Source organism: Lepisosteus platostomus, chromosome 20, assembly GCF_059453375.1.
Source record: "Lepisosteus platostomus isolate fLepPlt1 chromosome 20, fLepPlt1.hap1, whole genome shotgun sequence".
NCBI lineage: Eukaryota > Metazoa > Chordata > Actinopteri > Semionotiformes > Lepisosteidae > Lepisosteus > Lepisosteus platostomus.
In genome coordinates, this window is record NC_142630.1 from 5,600,665 (window position 1) to 5,618,843 (window position 18,179).

The following is an 18,179-nucleotide window of genomic DNA, read 5'->3' on the forward strand; positions in this document are numbered from 1 at the left end:
AACCCACTGTGCCTGAATTAGTATTCTTTTGACCAAAGCTGTGTCAGAGAACAAAGAACTCATGTACCTCTGATCATACCAACCACTCAGGTATATTCTTGGCAAAGCCCTTAATTGTGGTGGGTTATTTATGAGATTATGTATTTGACTCATTGATGATTCTGCTTGGTCAGTTCCTCATTTTCTCTGTTTTTGTAAGCTCCCATTTGTAACAATATTACAACAAAATATTGTGGCCTTTGCCTTTTTTTGGAAAAACACTCTTTCTGCTCCCCTACAGTCCCACGTGCTTTATAGGAAGGAGGCTCTGGGTTGAGGGAAAATCCGTTACACGGTGAGTAAATCCATTCAGAAGCTTAAGACAGTGTGCTCTCCTTTCACTCTTTGTGTTGACTTATTTTCCCTTGGCTACCTCGCAAATAAACAATGCTTTCATTTTTCCTTCTCTATTCTCTCCTTTCTCTTTATATTTGTTTAATCTCCAAATTGCCAGGTTCAGCTGCGCTGTATTTTGTTTGTGCATTTAAAATTGGAGCAGCTGGTAGGGTTTACCATCGAGGTCAATCATGGACTTCTCTCTTGTCACTGCTTTAATGAGGAGTATCTGATAACCACACAGGTAGTCCTGGAAAATTCCCCTCTGCTGACTTGAAACGAACTTTTATCTGGTTCTCTCTGTGATAAAGGACAAGGTATTTGAAGTTCAGGTACTTTAAACATTCCTTAACTGACAGGAATATGCTGACAGAACAGCTGCCAACGTGCAGTGTCAATATAAAAAAACAAGACTGCTGATAAAAAAACTGGGACTGAAGAAAAAGTGGTGTGAGTGAAAACAGTTAAGCAAACACTGTAATAAGATGTTTTGCATTTCGTAAAAAACAAGATCCATTTGCTTGATGTTGTGGTCTAAATCAAAGTTTCCCCCAACCTTCCTTCAGGCCTTGTGATACTTGGGTCATTTCATTCCAGGTGAGCTCTCAAATACTTGTTGCAACCCTAACTTCAAATCATGTTTGTCTTTTTGCATGGTATGTGTTTCATGTCCAACACTTTTGAATATTTAAAAAATGCTCTAATGCTTTTAATTTTAACTTGAAGTTAGACGTGGGATAAATGAATCATTTCACACACAGAGGACTCAAGGTGCCCAGGAGGAGAGTTAGAACCAGTGGCAGGAGGGCACTATCTCATAGACAACACTGCAAGGTCTAAGGCCCCTTGGCCTGGACAAACCTAGGACCCCCTGGAGGGTTCAAGCCCACCAAACCAAGGAGACTCTCTTCCAATTGTTTGCTGCCCACCGAGAGATGAGCCAGTAACAATGTAACCCAGGTTTAAACCTGCACCTTTAGGATCACAGGGATTCGCCTGCTCTCCAAGTGAGTCTCTCTGGTAGTTTTAATTAAGCATCTTGGGAAACACCCTTATTTTCAATTATAAAGCTTGCCTAGCATGTCAATTCAAGAAGCTATTCGCTGGTGGGAAAGCTCTTTCCAGCAGAATAGGTCTCATTTGAAACCCACGGCAGGTGTCACGCACACATCTCCCAGCTGTGTGGAGGGTGGTGAAAGTTGTGTCACATGTTTGCTGGGAAAATTGAAATTACACAACTGAAGAGTTGTGCCAAAGGAAATGTGATAACTACTTAGTGGTGTCTTTAATTCCTTCCCACTCATTTCATGCGTGCTTCACAGATGTCCTATCTGATTGTTTTACAGAATCAAAAGCCATAAATCACTTGTTAACAATGCAATTGTTATCCAATTTAAATCTATCCACAAGTTGGTATTGTAGTATCCGATATTACATGAACATTAAGATACTGAGTTTACAGTGGGCCAGTATCTATACTGTAATATGGCTTGGCAATGTCTTCCACTTGTCCTGTGTCTTAGTAAAACCTCTCCTATCTTTAAACCTTACTTCTTGTGTTTGAAAGGGGAAATGGGGTGAACTGAAGGTTACTGTGATATTGGGCTGCTGCTTTATCCCCCAAAATTAACTGGTTTAAACTCCTGTAAATCCAGATAAAACTGCATACTTTTTTTTCTACAGAATCACTTTTCAAGTGGATTCTGCAGAGTTCAAGATATATCTGCTCTCATTGTTCTAGTTAGCACACTGTTAAACACATTTATGCTACGAATAAAGAAAAGGGGATTTTTCAAATTATACAGCTGGTCAGAAAATAAACAAATGCTCTTGAAATTACATATATACATCTGTTATAAATTTCTACCAGCCTTTAGTGCTCAGTGGAAAACTTCATGAGATAAGCCAATTAAAGTGTTGCAGAGGTGATAAAAATGCAGCGTGTGTCCTTGATGTTGCCCTTTTCACTTCCTGCTGTTGTCAACGAAGGGAAGAGACTGTAAAAATCTCTCCAGTAACACAGTGTGAAACAACAAGAATTACAATGTAAATATACTGTACATCCTTTTCTACAAAAAGTACATTCAGCATCACCACTCAGAATAACAGGCATAGAATCACCTAAACCTCTTGTAGGTAGACAAGCAGTCTAACAACAACAGATCCTGCTGTTTGACTGGGGCTCAGTTTTCTACATCAATCTCTCCTTATTATCTCTTTATTGCATTATTTGCAGCCCATAAGAAATTACAAAAGCTCTTGCTGGAAAAGCACCTTCTTACAAAATGGCCTTCAGCATCCGGCAGCCCCAAAATACAGTAAACACTTCTCCAGATATGCCTGTTAATGCCAGAGTTTTTGGGGTTCAATTCAGGTTCAATTTTGGCAAATGCTAATCATCAGCCTTTACTCCCCAGAAGTTCAGTGCCATGTTGCTTTTCTCTAGTTGAGCACGCGTTACACAGTTTCGATAAAGTGCTGTTTCATTACAAACACCTTCCCTTACCTTCCAACAACCGCAACACCTTTTTTTTGACATATAGCAGAACCTTTTCACAGCCAATTATCTGCAGGTATTTCACAACAAAGGTGAAAAAAAGAGGGGAAAGTCACGCATTAAACACAATTAATATTTCAATTTGCAGTTAAAAGATAAACCAGTTTGAGGCAAAAGCTAAAACGATATTAATGCCTTTTTTATATTAGATTTACCAACAGATTGTACCAACAGATACTCAGTGTAACAATCTTCCAGTAGGTAGGGGATCGTCAGTGTGAGCAGGCATGGAATGACCTGACACAGTGCAGAGAGTGAAGAATTGAATTAACAGCTAATTGTAAATCAATTCTAATTTCTGAATTCTAAATTTAATCAATTCTTGAATGGCATAGCACTGATTTTCTTTTTAATTTGTGGCATTTGGTCTCCATAAATTGGGAAGCATAACAAGAAATCTTTAAGAGTTAGAGAATAGTTGTTATTCACTGAAATCAAAAGGAGCTGGAACATTAGAACATTAATATTACAAATGAAAGGAGGCGTTTCAGCCCATTTAACTGGTGAGATAGGTGGATCTCATTTTGCTGTTACTTGAAAGACGCTAGGGTACCAACATGAGGGATAGCTGTTACTAGACTCTCACAGACCTTTCATTGCTGATATTGAAAATGTCCATTGCATGTTTCTTGTCAGCACCTTTAAGCATTATTGAATACTTCAATAATGTCATGTTTCTCCTTTTAAGCCTAAAACAATTCACTGGTCTTAACATTTCAGTATAGTACATTCCTTTACATCCAGGGAGGTGGCTCAGACAAAAAATAAAAAAGATCTGTCAGGTACATCCTGGTAGGTAGACATTAGTATAGGTCGACAAATCTTTCAGCTTCATGTTCCATGATAGACAGATTGCATAGGCTGCTGTGGATAATATTCAGCTTGCCTGGGTAGAAAAGCTTCACACCAGGCTAGAGAAGGGCTTTCTACACTGGAGCAATGGAGCAAAATGTTTCATAGTCTGCGATTCGATAGCGCAATACCCTGGGAAGAATGTCAGTGACATTAGGTCATGCAGAGCTGGATCATCTAAGCCTTTGGCAGTCTGAAGTATGAGCCATCAGTCAGTAAAGCAAAGGTATTTAAAGTTTAAGGTATGAGCCCTGTCATTTCATGCACTGGAAATGTAATGATTCCTATGTGCCCTAATGATTTCAGTGGGTCTGGCAGTGGCCAGAGAGGGTGACCATTCCAATAGACATTTTTTGTCAATAAGATCATCTTACATGATCTGCTTTGATCAGCCAACAATGCATAAGTTAGATCAGTGGCTTCTGTCCTCTGATTCAGGCAGGCAGGATTTAAGCAGGAATATCTCAGTTTGTTTGCAGGTGACAAAGAAGTGACTGCAAACCTTAAGGTGCCGAATGGAGAAGACATTGCTGTGCATCAGAACGCTGTAGCACTTGTACCCATGAGTCATCACAGGAAGGTATGGTGCCTGCACTTGCAGCCTGCAAGGAAGAAAGCTGTTTCCTACTTTTCTTCTCTTGGTTTTGGGGGAGGGGATTCTGTCTCCATATCTGTCAGCTTGTCCTTTCCCAGGGTTTGCATAATAATGAGATGTAGTTGTGATAGAGTTTTTTAATTTTTGTAATTTTTCTGGTTGATTAGTTCATTTTACAACTTATTTTTCTAGACAACAGTCTTGTGCATAAAAACTGGCCTCAAACTTTTTTCAGACATTTTCTTTATAAATATGAGCGCACAGTGTCAATAGAAAACTCAGAAGATCAGAACAGAAAGAAAAGTCACTCATTATTGAGGAGATATTAAAGTGTTTCATTCCAACAAGAGTGGGGTTAGTGTGAAACAAAATCAGAACACAAGAATCATGCACACCTAGCAACCCATTGTATTTTTTCAGGTCTTGGCTCTGGTTAAATAAAATAAGTACTGAATACAGATAAGATAAGGATGCTTCTGCACTAATGCAGGATATTATCTTTAATGTTTTACTGTACAGCACCCAAAACCCCATGAATTGCTTAAACAAAAAACTGAGGGAGAAATGTAACTTAAGGTGTCTTATACAAGTGCACCTGATGCATAATTCTGCTCACCTATCATAAAAATATCCTGAAATACAGACAACATTAAATCAACAATACTGTATCCTTTTCATCACCATGCATTTACAAATACTAGATAGGCATGAGAGCTAGTTTTCAAGACCTGAACAATCAACTGCACTGATATAAATATATAGGACAGCTACTGCTTGAGTCTTTGAATGAACACCTGATGCACTGAAAGTATAAAGGTCTTTGTCCCGTCACACATAAAATAAAAACTCATGTGCTCTTTAGCACCTCTTCAGTTTTGTTCTATTGTATTAGATCTGAAGGAAACAATGAAAACACAGAAGCAGAGTTTAAACATTTTACTCACCTTCCGTGCACGACTTTACATTCTGAGCTGTTACAAAGCTGCGGCAATGCAAGAAATCCAGTTGCAAACAGCTGAGGAGGAAAGTGAGGGACTTGTGCACAGGAAGGCTGCTCTTCAAGGGAGCAGAAGTCCTGCCACCTCTTCCTGTGCTCCAGCCCAAACCAGGCTCTGCTGGATTTCATGAAATCCTCCGCGTCACACTTGACTGAAGACCAGTTATAGCCCTGTCGGAACTGCTGTGCACAACCGAATTGCACAACCAGCCAGTTGTAGATGAGTTTCACTTTAAAAAAAAAATCAAAAATCTGAAGTAATCTGCAGCAATACAGTTTTACATCCTGACCCTAATTGCATGCAATTGTGCAATAATGTTAGAAAAAGGATTTATGAAGATTTTAGAAGAATTAAAAATACAGAAGTCTTGGTTTCAGCTCTTGTTTATTGAATTTGTAATGCCTTCCAATAGATTTACCTTACTGTTTAACTATTTATACATACACACATGAGGCATAATTATACAGAGTATACATACACACGAGGCAGCCCACAGTGTTGAACACAGAGAGTGCTCAAAGTTTGTTAGGAACAAGCCGGTTCTCTGGAAAGAGACATGACGGATCTGGGATATGTGTGCAATGCCATCCAGAGCTTATTTACTTGTTACAAATATGTATCACGCCTGGGTTTTATTTCATTGCTTGCTTTTAGCAATAAGTAATTGGAGCTGTTCTAACACGGCTTCCTGATAATGATGATGTTTTCCATGACTTTGTTTGGAGGAAGAAGGAGGCTGTTGCTGCCCAGAGTGAGGGGTTAAAAATCTGGAGCCAGGCTGCTGCTCTGGTTTCGTTTGTCAGTGTTTCTCACTCGCTTTGCTTCCTGTTTGCCAAACAGTATCTTGGCCCCTTCAAACCTACTGCGACTTCGAACTGAACAATTCTTTTCTGTTTAAAGGGGAAGAAATCGTATTTTTTCTTTATAATCGTGTTGCGATTGATTTTCTTTTGCATATATATTTTAAACAATGGACACATCCTGGATTAGAGAAGAAGTATAAGAAAATTGAAACCACAGAGGCGATTCCATTACATTTCTTTGGTGGCCTCTTCAACAAACATACAGTATTATTGATGAACAGTCTGTGAAGTTCTATGATTTCAGATTTCCGATATATACACAGCACTATGGCATGGAGGTGCCATTCATGGCCACAGTCCAAACTACATATATACAGTACGTAACAATTACTGTATCAAACCAAGTAAAGAAGAGAAAGTAGAGAAAAAATACAGTAAAAGCCCTTTATCGGTAGAGTAATTGCACCTGATACAGTGAGTAAACGTTACAACTTCATACAGAGCTGCAGTGGGGGTATCACTCTCACTAGGCTATGGAAGGCATTGAAACCCTCTCTTCCTGTGTGCATCTAAGTCACTGAAGCAAGATTGTTTGATCAAACATCCAGGCATCACATGCATTCATATTTTTTTAATTGGTTAATGTTTATACTTAAAGTTTTATGGTACAGTTCTCAAGAGACATTTAATTTTTAATGTTATGATCATATTTCAAATCGGGCCTGTTTACAAGCATCCTTCTTGTGACAAACCATGCTGGTCCAAGTGGGACAAGGATTACTGACCAGGTGTTACAGAGTGCAAGACAAAGCAGTTTGGCCAAAGAGATGAAGTACATGAACTGATTAAGATTAAGCCTGAATTGAGTGCCATGAGGTCCAATCGCTATACAGGGTACCTTTCCTAGTTTTTCATTTTCCACCTCCGTCATATGTGAAAGACAGATTCCATAATTAATTAGAGTTAAAACACATTTCCCACAGCTCCCAAGCCAATACAGACACGCAAGGTGAACACGCAAACCCCACACAGATGCTGTGTCCCAGTCTATAATTCCACCCGGGACACAAGACTTGTGAGGCATCAGTGTGAGCCACCGCACAGCCCACTCATTGGCCGGCCCTAGACAGACTACAAATCTGCTGCTGACACAGCACTAAAAGCCCCGTCTCTGTTCTAGTCATGCTGCATTAGGCAAGCAGTGAAGCAGGAGGTGATCCAAGAGTCCCCGTGAGATCATACCCTGGTACTCAACCAAGTGAGCAAATCTCAGGCTCCCCTGGTCTGCACACAGCCTCTCCCTGTTCTCTGGGCTGCTTCGTTCTTGCTCTAATAAGAGGTGCTCTTTGCTGGTGCAGCATTCTGAACGTTCTGCAAGGTCTGCAGCCCCAAAGCACAGTTAGCTCATTTCCCCTCCGAGTGTCTCCAGTGAGCGCTCACCGCCGTGCCAGCCACTGGCCAGCTCATAACACAAACCACCATGTGCACCGCACCATTTTTCTTGTTACAGCAGAGTGTGACCTACTGTACACAACATTTGCCCTTTAATCTGTAGGATCTGAGATTCTAGGAAAATGTGAAAAACGCCTCAGGCGTTGGCGCTGCAGATGGGTGGTGGGAGGTGTGTAAAATGTGGGTGGCAGCCCACTTGCCTGAAGGATGTCTGTCTGTACACAGTGGCAAGGCAGTTGCGCCCAACCGCCCAGACCAAGAAGAGCAAGCTGGGGGGTATTTGCCTTGCGGGGGGAGATGAAAGCAAAGAAAAACAGAAAAGGACGGGAAGTTCAATTTGTGTTTAATGGGTTATCTTGTCACCAGCATATGTTTGGACAACATGTACGGTTTGAGCTGGCAGGCCTGTGACTTTGCTATCACTCTTCTTTAACCATTTGGATTGCAACCTCAGGCAAAAAAGGCAATCTGTTTAATTCACACCGGGACAAAGATCAACAGCTCACCCGTGGTAGAGCTGTTGTTCTATAGTTTTCACGCAAATCTGATAGACTTGCATCTTGTGATGTTTTCATCTGCCTTCTGCATCAGGCCCCAATCGATGTGCAAGCCTGCATTAAGAGATACCAGTAAGGCTTTTGCTTGCTCCATTTTATGCTAGGTGCTTTGTCACACAGCTGCGTATGGTCTCCACGTCAAGGTATTTAAGTTTTCGGTGTGGCAGAGATTCCTGGAGGTTAAGCACCTTCTCCATGGAAATTTGGAAGTTCAATCCAGTTAAGCACCTCTCTGGAGTGGCACACCTGGAAAATGTGGCTCTAAATCCCAGCTCAGTCATATGTCTGATGGGTTGATGTCCCAAGGGAGGAATACAGATGATAAATGGGTGCTACTACCATACTTAAGGCAACCTCCTAATAGGAGAGAACAGGGCTGCCATCCTGGTTCCTGAAACTGAGGAGGAAGAGCGGTAACCAAACTTTTACAGATCAAAACAGAGTCCCCCTGTTAATTAGAAAAGAATGCCCCTCCCCCCACTGCTTTTAGCCTTGGAACGATACACAGTCCTAGTAGCCAGGCGGTGATGGAGAAGCCAACTCCCTGGACTTAAGTATGCCTCATTCTTGGCTTCTACACACAGATTTTATAATTGTAAGAGCCAAGAGGCCTGGCATGTCTGGTTTCCCTTTTAAAGAGGTAGCAGGCACTGTTTTATTTTCCGAAAGGCGCACACGATGGTGTACATCCCCAATGACACGTCTTTCCAGCCCCATGACCCAGGAAATACTGCCAGATTGCATGGCGCCACATCAAAACCAACCCCATGCTCTCCCCCTGAAAATATATATTTTTTTTTCGACAGTGATTACTGTGCCGATACATTTGCTTACGGTTATATGAAAATGTTTTGTGTGAAAATTTCCGTATGGCCTATTCAACTCTTATCAGGAGATACAACAACTATAAATAACCAGTTAATTCCTAGGTGAAGTAACGCTACATTATTTTTTATGCATTGGTTGACACATTAACCAGCCTGAACAGCTGTGCAGAGTCTGCTCTCTAACTAATGAGAAGATTCAGCATTTATGCAGCAAAGTTACTCAAGTGTATTAGCAGTTATGCATTGGTTGACACATTAACCAGTTAATAAATAAAGGCTTGGGCTCTCAAATGAATAACCATTGTATCTTAAATACAAGCCGTTATTACACACAAGCACCAGGAGTTGATGACTTGTTGTTCTGGAATGTTGTCGCATCAGGTAGAAGGACATGCCAGGAGCTGATCAATGTTTCACCATGCAGTCAGGTTGTACCAGAGCTGTTTCTCCATCATAACAAGTCACCGAGGCATCGTTCTGATAAGGAGCACATACCGGTTCCTTTCTGCGTCTGCCTTTCGTGATTTCAACCAGATTTGATATTCAACAGGTTACATTGCCTGAACAGCTGTGCAGAGTCTGCTCTCTAACTAATGAGAAGATTCAGCATTTATGCAGCAAAGTGTATTAGCAGTGGTGAACAACTAATCAAAATCAAATAAAAAAAATCTCTAATTTCTTAAAATAACTTTTTTTTCTCAAAACATACTGTATATGCTTAAACAGAGTAAAGTTTCCTTTGATGCTCAGTATATACCAATATTCAAATATTATTTTGCTGGCAGGTTTAGCTAAAAAAATGCTATTTTACAGTGTAGAATGGAGCAGCACAGTGGTTTCTATTGCTGCCTCACAGTGTTAGGGCCCTGGGTTCAATTCCTAGGATGTTATCTGTGTGGAGTTTGTAAGTTTTCCCAGTTTTTCTGGGGGTTGTCTCCCGGTGCTCCAATTTCCTCCCACAGGAAGAAAACTTGATTTGTTGATTAAATAATACATTTCTATTAACTAGTAGAAATCATTCTTACACAGAGATATATGGCTGTAATTGATTTTGCCAGAACAAAAACTGCTAGAATGGTTAGATATTTTTTTCCCATCTTTTTTTCAAACATTTTCGAGCTTGCACACTTAAATTGTGAACTTCGGTGTGTTTGTTGCATTTGAGAAAAATAAAAGTTCTGGTTTTAGACTTTGCCAGAGCAAAAAATCTGAAGGTGTAGTCAGATATGAAATACCTTTTTATGAAAAAATATTTTTTTTTCTTGTGTGAGCTCCTGTTGTTTGATGCATTTTGGAAAAATTAAAGTTTAAAACTAGATATGCATTAAACAAGCATGACTAAGGTTTTTATTTGCAAAAAAAGTATCTAAAATAATTCATGTTGTTTAACCAAAACATTTGATTCTGTTTTTTCCAATCACATCGAATTTCCAAACAAAGCTTTCCATTACACTTCCAGCAAGTTCCATTGCTGTTGTTTTTTGTTTGCTTTGGCTACAGCTGGGATAGACCAGACCTGCGTGTCCAGGGAGTCAGTATTCTCCTTTTCGTCTTTTACATTTAGCCCTGGCCACAGGACCTTGGCATGTCTGAGAGCAAACACTGGTCTCTGAAGAATTACAGTTGGTCACATCACTGGCAGTTTTTCTCCCCATTCTCTCCTTATTTTGCTGTACTCATTGGCTAGACCGAGTGCAGACAAAAATCAGACTCTGACCAACACTCTAATGTGAAGCACATGCGATTTCCCCTGTAGTCACGACAGACTTAGAGAAGTCTGTTCAGGATAAATGCGTGTTGAAACAACCTCAACAGAACAAAGCAGAGTTTACTGTTGATTCAAAGCCCTGGCATTTTAAATTAACAGCCCCTGTCCCATCCAAAATAAAGTTGTCCAATTTGAAATGTGGGTACATTTGTACATTTAGTTGAAAAACCAAACCTCCTGTGTTGACTATCTGACTATATGTCTGCCTCTATTGTTTTCTTGGTGCTTTACCTCCAAGTCAAGACTGCTCTTTCTAATATCTAATATGACAACCCTCTGTGTCGATCCAAAATGCACATATGTCTTTTACAAAAGATAGAGATGGGCTAAATTCCATCAGCTTTGTAGTTTATATGTCAAGTATAATCTCAAATAAGACGCTGGGGTAACTGAAACTGAAGAGCATACTGTAGGTACATCTGAGGTCTTCTGAAAGGCATGTGTATCTGATTCAGTAGGTTGATGCCTACGTCTTAATTTCATAATAGTTCCAAGCAGAAAACATTTATTCGGAAGCAGAGAGTAGGCTATTTCCTTTTTAAAAAAAACTTTTTATTCCATATTCTGAAAAGTATTTTACAGTTTAATGTGCTAGAAACTAAATACTGCAAGTAATGGCTCTCAGAACCAGTGCCATTTCCCACAAAGTGTCAGGTACCTGAGATAAGTGATATTTCAAGGACAATGCCAAAACTGATGAAGGTCTTAGAATTTAAGAGTAGAATTTAAATTTTGTACTATCAAACACTGTCTCTGCAAATGTACCTTTATAACAGTCATTTAGTGAATGCAACAGTGTTGCATAATTAAAAGAAAAAAAGTGTGTTGAATGACTGATTTAAATACAATTTTACATCATTTACCATTAACAAAAACACTAAAACAAATTAACAAAGCAAATGCCAGCATAATAGCAGTAAATTTAGTGGCATCACACAACACCTTGGAATGACGTTAAAAAATTGCTTCAAGTATTCAAAATCATCGAGGGCATTGATTAAATCAACCCACCTGACGTCTTCAGAATGAACACTGAAATAAGACCTAGAGGACACAAAGAGAAACTATAGATAATTGTATTTAAAGATGAGAACAGGACGCACTTCATTATCCCAAGGGTTGTGGGACTGTGGAACATGTTTCCCACCATGTTGTTGAAACTGATACCTCGCCTTCTTTCAAGAAACAGCTGAATGAGATCCTTGGATCAATCAGTACCAAATTGGTTAGGTAGGTCAAATGCAAAATTTCCAATGAAAAACCATTTGTCATACTCTTACTCAAGCAAATACTTTTTACGGGAAATCTGGCAGTTGGCTCACAGCAGTTTGGTCCATTTAGGTTTTACAAGCTGTAGGCTGAAATACAAATCACACAGCCAAAGCAGAAAAGCAAACTGTTTTATAAATACACAGTATATTTATTAAATATACCATAATAATTCAACATCTTTCTGCAGTATTACTTATAAAATGTATTATTGAGAGATCTATTCAGAAACTTACATCAGCTTTTATAGAAGCCTGTAGTTTGTAAATACATTTTAAATGGTTCAATATGCTGTGTGATCAGTTTTAGTTTCATCCCAGATATAATTAATAAACATATATATCCATGAATGTGCATCATCCATAAACTAACATCCTGTTATACCTGGGGCAGTATCTTGATCAATATATTCTGTACTGAAATTCTTTCACACAACTGTTTCTTTCCCTCTGTAGGAGGCAGATTTAAGTTTTCTGTAATGTGCAAGCTCTGTAAAGAGAGCCGTTTTCATAAAAACCAAATCATGAAACTTAAGAACATGCCTAGATGAATACTAAAGCAGGCTAACCAGGACATAGTACCCTTTTACTGAAGAAGGTCAACAAATGTAGCTGTGTTCCCCTGGGGTTAAATAGATTGAGGACATACACTGGTTATACCTGCAGAGGAGCCGGATAAGCTCTTCAGTAAATACACATCCATCCTTGTTTCTCCTTTGTTGGATTAACCTGGTCAGTAGAGCATTGAAGCATGAATCTAAAAAGTTTAGTGTTTTTGGAGTTTTCAAGTATTGTTGAATGAAAGCTCTGAAGAAATGCATACCAATGTCATGCTGAACCAGCGTCTGTCTGCAGTCTTAGGGTCTGAATTAGGATTCGTGCTGTTTGAACAGAGGGACCGTCACTGTGGGCAGTACCTGGTTCTGGAAGACAAAGATCTTGACTCTCTCAAAGATCCAGAGGAAAATGAGAAGGATGCTGACATACTGGACCCAGGCAAACTTGATCATTTCCCAGAAGCCAGGCTGATATGTATAGACGTTAAAGATCAAACTCCAAAATAAGGATCAAACATCATCATAAAACTTTGTGGTATAGTTTCTGAGTCTTTACAAATCTCTAATTACTCTTTTTTCAATGTGAAAGCAAATAAAGATGGAACATAAAACAAATAGCAAGGGAACTGAAATCCCAGAACACACTTCCCAACTTCCAGATCATTTGTTCACAAACTGCAGAAGTACTGTTTCCTATAACTATATGACATTATACTGATACTTTGCTCAATCACAAATATGCTACAGTAATCTGACTTTTCTCATAAGAGGAATTTCAATACAAACAGGCTCATGTCTGATCTGCCACTCAACATCATTTCTATAATGTGCAGTTGATCTCATACACCTCTTAGTCAAGAAACAAAGGTCATAAAAACACTGAAATTATTACAAGCAGGGTGACAACTATTACAGTTAAATAAAAGATGAATAGAGCCATTGATAAATCAAAAAAAACCTCAACAAACATCTTACGAGTGATGTGATGTTCCCCTCAAGATGTTTTTACCTTACGTCTGGAGGCACGGTGTGGACTGTTCTAAATAAATCTGCATGAGACCTTAGAATACAGCTGATGGTTTTTATGCTGAGACACAGTAAAGGATATGTGATGATCTCCACGGGGTATCTGATGACTGCATTTATTTCAAAGGGTGCACCGGCAGCTCGGCCCAAAACCCACACAGGGCTGGGGTTTGACAGCACAGTGGAAACTGTCCAAAAAGGCAATGTCAGTGGAAGAACCTGCACAGTGTCACAGGGGCATGACTGGCCAAAAGCCACTGGATTAGGTGTGTCTAAAATGCGGTATATATTTGATAGACTGATACTTTATTATCCAGAAGGAAATGTGGTTTGCATGGCAAAGTCCCAGAGAACATTTACCATAAGAAGAATTCTAACACTATGTGTCACAAACACAGAGTACCACAATGCATTGAGCTACACAACACACACAAACAAAATCATTAATATATGCAATACAGCACGAAAAAGAACATTTAATTTTCTGGTTAAAAAAAAAGAATTAATGTAAAACTGTGAAACTAGTGTTCAGGAGATGAAAACAAAAAACACCAATAAAAGATAATAAACAATAACAGTTTAAAAATGCTTAATAGCTGTTACACAGCAACATAAACCTGTATTTATTTTAAGCAGCTTGTATTTTTATATTTTACTGTTTTGAGTTTTTTTACAGAAATCATGAAGTCTTCTGACACATTTATGTTATTTAATTTTTTGGTTTCTACCCATAGAACTGCCCAGTATTAAAAGTAATATATCTTCCACACTTCCACTTACCATTTCTTTCCTGATATGAGCCAATGATGTTAGTCAGATCATAGGCACTTGCAAAGGGGCTGTTTCCATTGATAACAGAAACCTGCAAAAGAATAGGAAGCTGTATTTTTATAGTGTCATGCAAGGAAAATAAATACTATCACAGGAGGAGCAGGTGAGCATTACACACAGCAAAACAACTTACTGCTCCACCCCAGACCAGGAAAGGCTTTTTTCCAGTCCTTTCCTCCAGAGAGCACTGGATGTAGGCCATGCTTCTTTAGAGACAAAGTAACCCACTTGATTTAGAGCGTCCCAATTCTTTTTTCTTTTTAATGTGAAGTGTCATGGCTCTATTTCATGGCACCAATTACAAAAAAGTGATTCAAGACTGAAAACAGCGGGCATGTCTTTATGCAGAGTGCGGGAGGTGTCTGAAAAAAGCTGCTCAGACCGTGCTGTGGAAGTCAGCTCCCTCGGATCCTTCAAAAAGCAACCAGATGGGAGTCTCAGGTCAATACATTTCTAGCAACTAGATGTTCATGACAAGCAGAACAGTCTCTGCTCGTGTGTAACATTGCTTTTATGTATAAAGAAATATGATTTTTTTGTTAAAGAGGAATCATAGAAAAACTGACAGAAGAAAAAAAGAGGTCTTCATTGGAGATCACAGCGCAGCCCCATACTGTCAAAATACTGTCAAAAGCAGTATGGGGAAAAATCTGTCAAACAAAATAGTTCTTCTATTGAACCAACCCTGATTTCATGCTGGACCAACTCTGTGTCCATGCTGATGTACCTGCCATCATCAGTGTAACCAGGACCCAAGGCGTTTGCCTGTGGGAATGCACCCTGTCAAACATATAATGTTTTAGAATGGTTTTACTTTTATAGAATAACATAGAACAAGTATTAGCCATCTGGAATGCAGACATTTCCCAGATTACTTAAAAAACAGCACACATGAGCTAATTCTTACATTATAGGTGGTGTCAAGACCTCTGTGCTTCAGTGGCTGCTTTTGCTGCAGTTTGAGGTCCCCACTGACAAAAAGTTGAGACCCTGGAACAGACGAGGAGTGCTGGATGTAGGCCATGCTCTGCATGATGAAGGTGGACATCCTCTAAAACACAAGCAGGCAATCTTTTACTCTAGTGGTTCATTTCAAGCAGGCTGCTAAACTGACATACACAGTGGCTGTACAGTGGGCTCAACAATTATTGGCACCCTTGAAAAAAAGACGAACATAGATAGCCATATAAAATAAACAGCACAGATAATGAGCTGTATTTTATAAAACCCCCAAAACGGGAAAACTACAAGCTTTTTTTTCTAATACATTTATTTCAAAACAAATGTTTTCAATGAGTAATACTATTTTTTTCCTCAAAAACATAGGTGTTAAAATGATTCGATCCCCAGTTGCTAGTTCTTGATGCAACGTACTCTGGCACGGGTAACAGCACAAAGCCTTTTCCTATAATGTTTAATAAGGCTGGAGACCGTTCTTCTTATGCAGGAAGTCTCCAGGTGCTGATGTCCTTGGATCGATTCTTACAGGCTTCCCTCTTCTGCCCCCAGTTTAGAAAAGACAAGACGAGACCTAAATAGCTGTTGAAAGAGTGAAAGCACCAGGTGTGGGTGACTTACGAAGAGCTTGTAGGAGAAGGTGAGAATGAGCTGAACGCTGTACACCGGCTCGCTCTGCCGCAGTGGGAGCGCCAGACGAAGGTTCAGCTGGTCAAACTTCCCATCCTGATTCCGGTCTTCCTCTCTGGCCTGACGACACCGGGGACAAGTTACCTCCCTGCCGAGCTAGGCTGCATCTCACCCCGGTCCACCCCTCGCGAGATTTGACAAAAACTCCCCCAACCAAAAATACCTGGTAAATTTCAGCAAAGAAAAGCTTGATTTTTTTTTTCGATTATAATGTACAAACACTGTAATTGCAACTTCGCTGTTTCCTGGGACAGGACTGTCCTCCTTCTGTCCGCTTTGAAGAGGCCAAATCCATAACCTCATTCAACACATGTTGAGCGAATGGCTTATTGATCAGTAATTTCCCTCAGTAGTGGAACTCCATCCATTCACAAGTGTTCAACGAGATCACTCTAACACTCTTACTTTTCTAAGAATGTAAATATCTGACACTCTCGATCACACGCAGGCATTAGGAAATAACCTGAATAACTATGTTTTTAACTTTCACCAAGGCTATGAAGGATCAGAGGGGAGGATACTCACTGATATTGAAGGGATTCTGAGGTTGCCACCCTGCAGATTGTTGAAATTTTGAAATGTGCTCCAGGCTACATAGTCTCCACTGGTGCTGGTTGCAGCAATTAACAGCACCTGGTACTGGAACGTGATGCTGGGTTGCTCCTCATACGTGCTCGACTTTGTCCAGAAACCTGTAAATAAAATGAGAAATAAAGTCTCTTTCCGATCAGAAGATCTCCTAGAGATGAGGACGTTCTATAAATGCCACCAAAGTGGAACTGGGTACCAGATCACACACTAAAGTTGAAGAGACAAAATCGTTTTTTCTTACAGTCATGATAAACTCTCAAGGACGAAAGATAGTTATAAAAAGAACTGCGTGCAAACTTCGCTTTGCATATCAGTCTACTTGTTGTACCGTGGCATTGAGTTCTTGGCATCTGTGTAACTAAGGAATTGAACAATACAATAGTCGCACGGTAAAACGGTATTCGCTACATAATAATGTTAGTTTCTAAAAAAGCACAAGATCATGTCACAAGATCAAGTGCCTTGGGACAACCTTGTTGTGTAAAGTGCTATATTAAAATAAATTGAATTGAATTGAACGTCCGTGTAGTACTGACGGGGCCACAATAGACATAGTCGAAGCTACATCGCGGCTGTCTTTGAAAACAACACTACTGGAAGAGGCAGGCTGGACAGACAGTAACCATTCATCAAAACAACAGTCAAAACCTCAGCATAACGCTGTGCTTACCTTGGCTTCTGTAAGCCACCAGCAAAGGAGAGATGTAGGTGAGACACAGGACGATTATTAGGAAAAGCGTGGCTTTGGTGCAGATACTGGTCTTGTACCTCAGTAAAGCAGGGTGGGAGTAAACTTCATAAATGGCCATGGAAGATCGAAACGTGTTCGTAAAAAAGCAAAATAAAAAAGGGGGCGCCTTTGAAACTAGCTAAACTTTATTCCACAGACTTTCCGTTCGTTCGCCTTTAAATCACAGCGATGAGATGAGCGGGGTTGTTGCACTCGGAACATAAATAGTTTCTCGATTCAAGAAGGCTACTTGATTTTTCTTAAATATCGAAATTCGCAAAAGCTCAAAAACTAGTAAGCAACCCCGCCCCCAAAGTATTAGCGTTCTGACTATTTCTAAAAAACGCAACAATACAGATCCCTTCCAAAATCGTGAAGCTGAAACCGAAGGCCGCACTCTTTTCACGCACTTCCTGAAGTTTGGCGTCTGCGGGTTTCCATAGCCCCCCTGTTCCCTAGCAACCGGCGGCGTTTTTCCCCCCCCCCACTACCCGGATGCAGCAAGAGAGGCTAGAAATATTCTACTGTATTTATCCTCACGGGCAAACCCAGCTGGAGTAATTTAAATACCAGACCTCCGTAGCCAATCCAAAATATTATCTTAATATTACGTTAACGCCACAGTTGTTCCGACTTTCTTCGCTTTATTTTGAAAGAACAACAGAATTTGACACCCGAATTCCTGTTGGTGTAAATTAATCAGGGGATTGGCATGTTAACGGTTACAGAAACGCTTGCAATTCCC

At 39.9% G+C, this 18,179-nt stretch overlaps 2 protein-coding genes across 3 annotated transcripts in view; both read right to left on the minus strand.

Annotated features, from left to right (window-relative positions):
- chst6 (carbohydrate sulfotransferase 6) overlaps window positions 1-5,591 on the minus strand; it is a 28,780-nt gene extending 23,189 nt beyond the window's left edge. The window contains exon 1 of the mRNA XM_088614005.1: window positions 5,324-5,591. The gene's annotated coding sequence lies outside the window, so the exon portion shown is untranslated. The remainder of the gene's footprint in view (window positions 1-5,323) is intronic.
- Window positions 5,592-11,314: 5,723 nt separating this feature from the next.
- tmem231 (transmembrane protein 231) lies at window positions 11,315-17,876 on the minus strand. Of its 2 annotated transcripts, XM_088614007.1 has the most exons (7): window positions 17,375-17,876; window positions 16,639-16,805; window positions 16,045-16,173; window positions 15,374-15,517; window positions 14,416-14,497; window positions 13,713-13,823; window positions 11,315-13,079 (listed from the first exon to the last, which is right to left on the minus strand). In XM_088614007.1, the coding sequence occupies exons 1-7, from the start codon at window positions 17,511-17,513 to the stop codon at window positions 12,922-12,924; spliced, it is 930 nt and encodes a 309-aa protein (XP_088470133.1). In that variant the 5' UTR covers window positions 17,514-17,876; the 3' UTR covers window positions 11,315-12,921. The 2 variants fall into 2 exon arrangements, with proteins under 2 accessions (XP_088470133.1, XP_088470134.1); XM_088614008.1 differs by lacking the exon at window positions 13,713-13,823 and having other exon boundaries at window positions 11,315-12,975.
- Window positions 17,877-18,179: the final 303 nt, after the last annotated feature.

Coding starts and splice junctions, on each gene's coding strand:
- tmem231 (XM_088614007.1), bottom strand. CDS start 17,513: ATGGCCATTTATGAAGTTTACTCCCACCCTGCTTTACTGAGGTACAAG. Junction 16,174..16,638: donor TCAGAATCCCTTCAATATCA/GTGAGTATCCTC, acceptor CGGTGTCGTCAG/GCCAGAGAGGAAGACCGGAA. Junction 14,498..15,373: donor GTCTTGACACCACCTATAAT/GTAAGAATTAGC, acceptor ATTCTTTTGCAG/GTTTCTGTTATCAATGGAAA.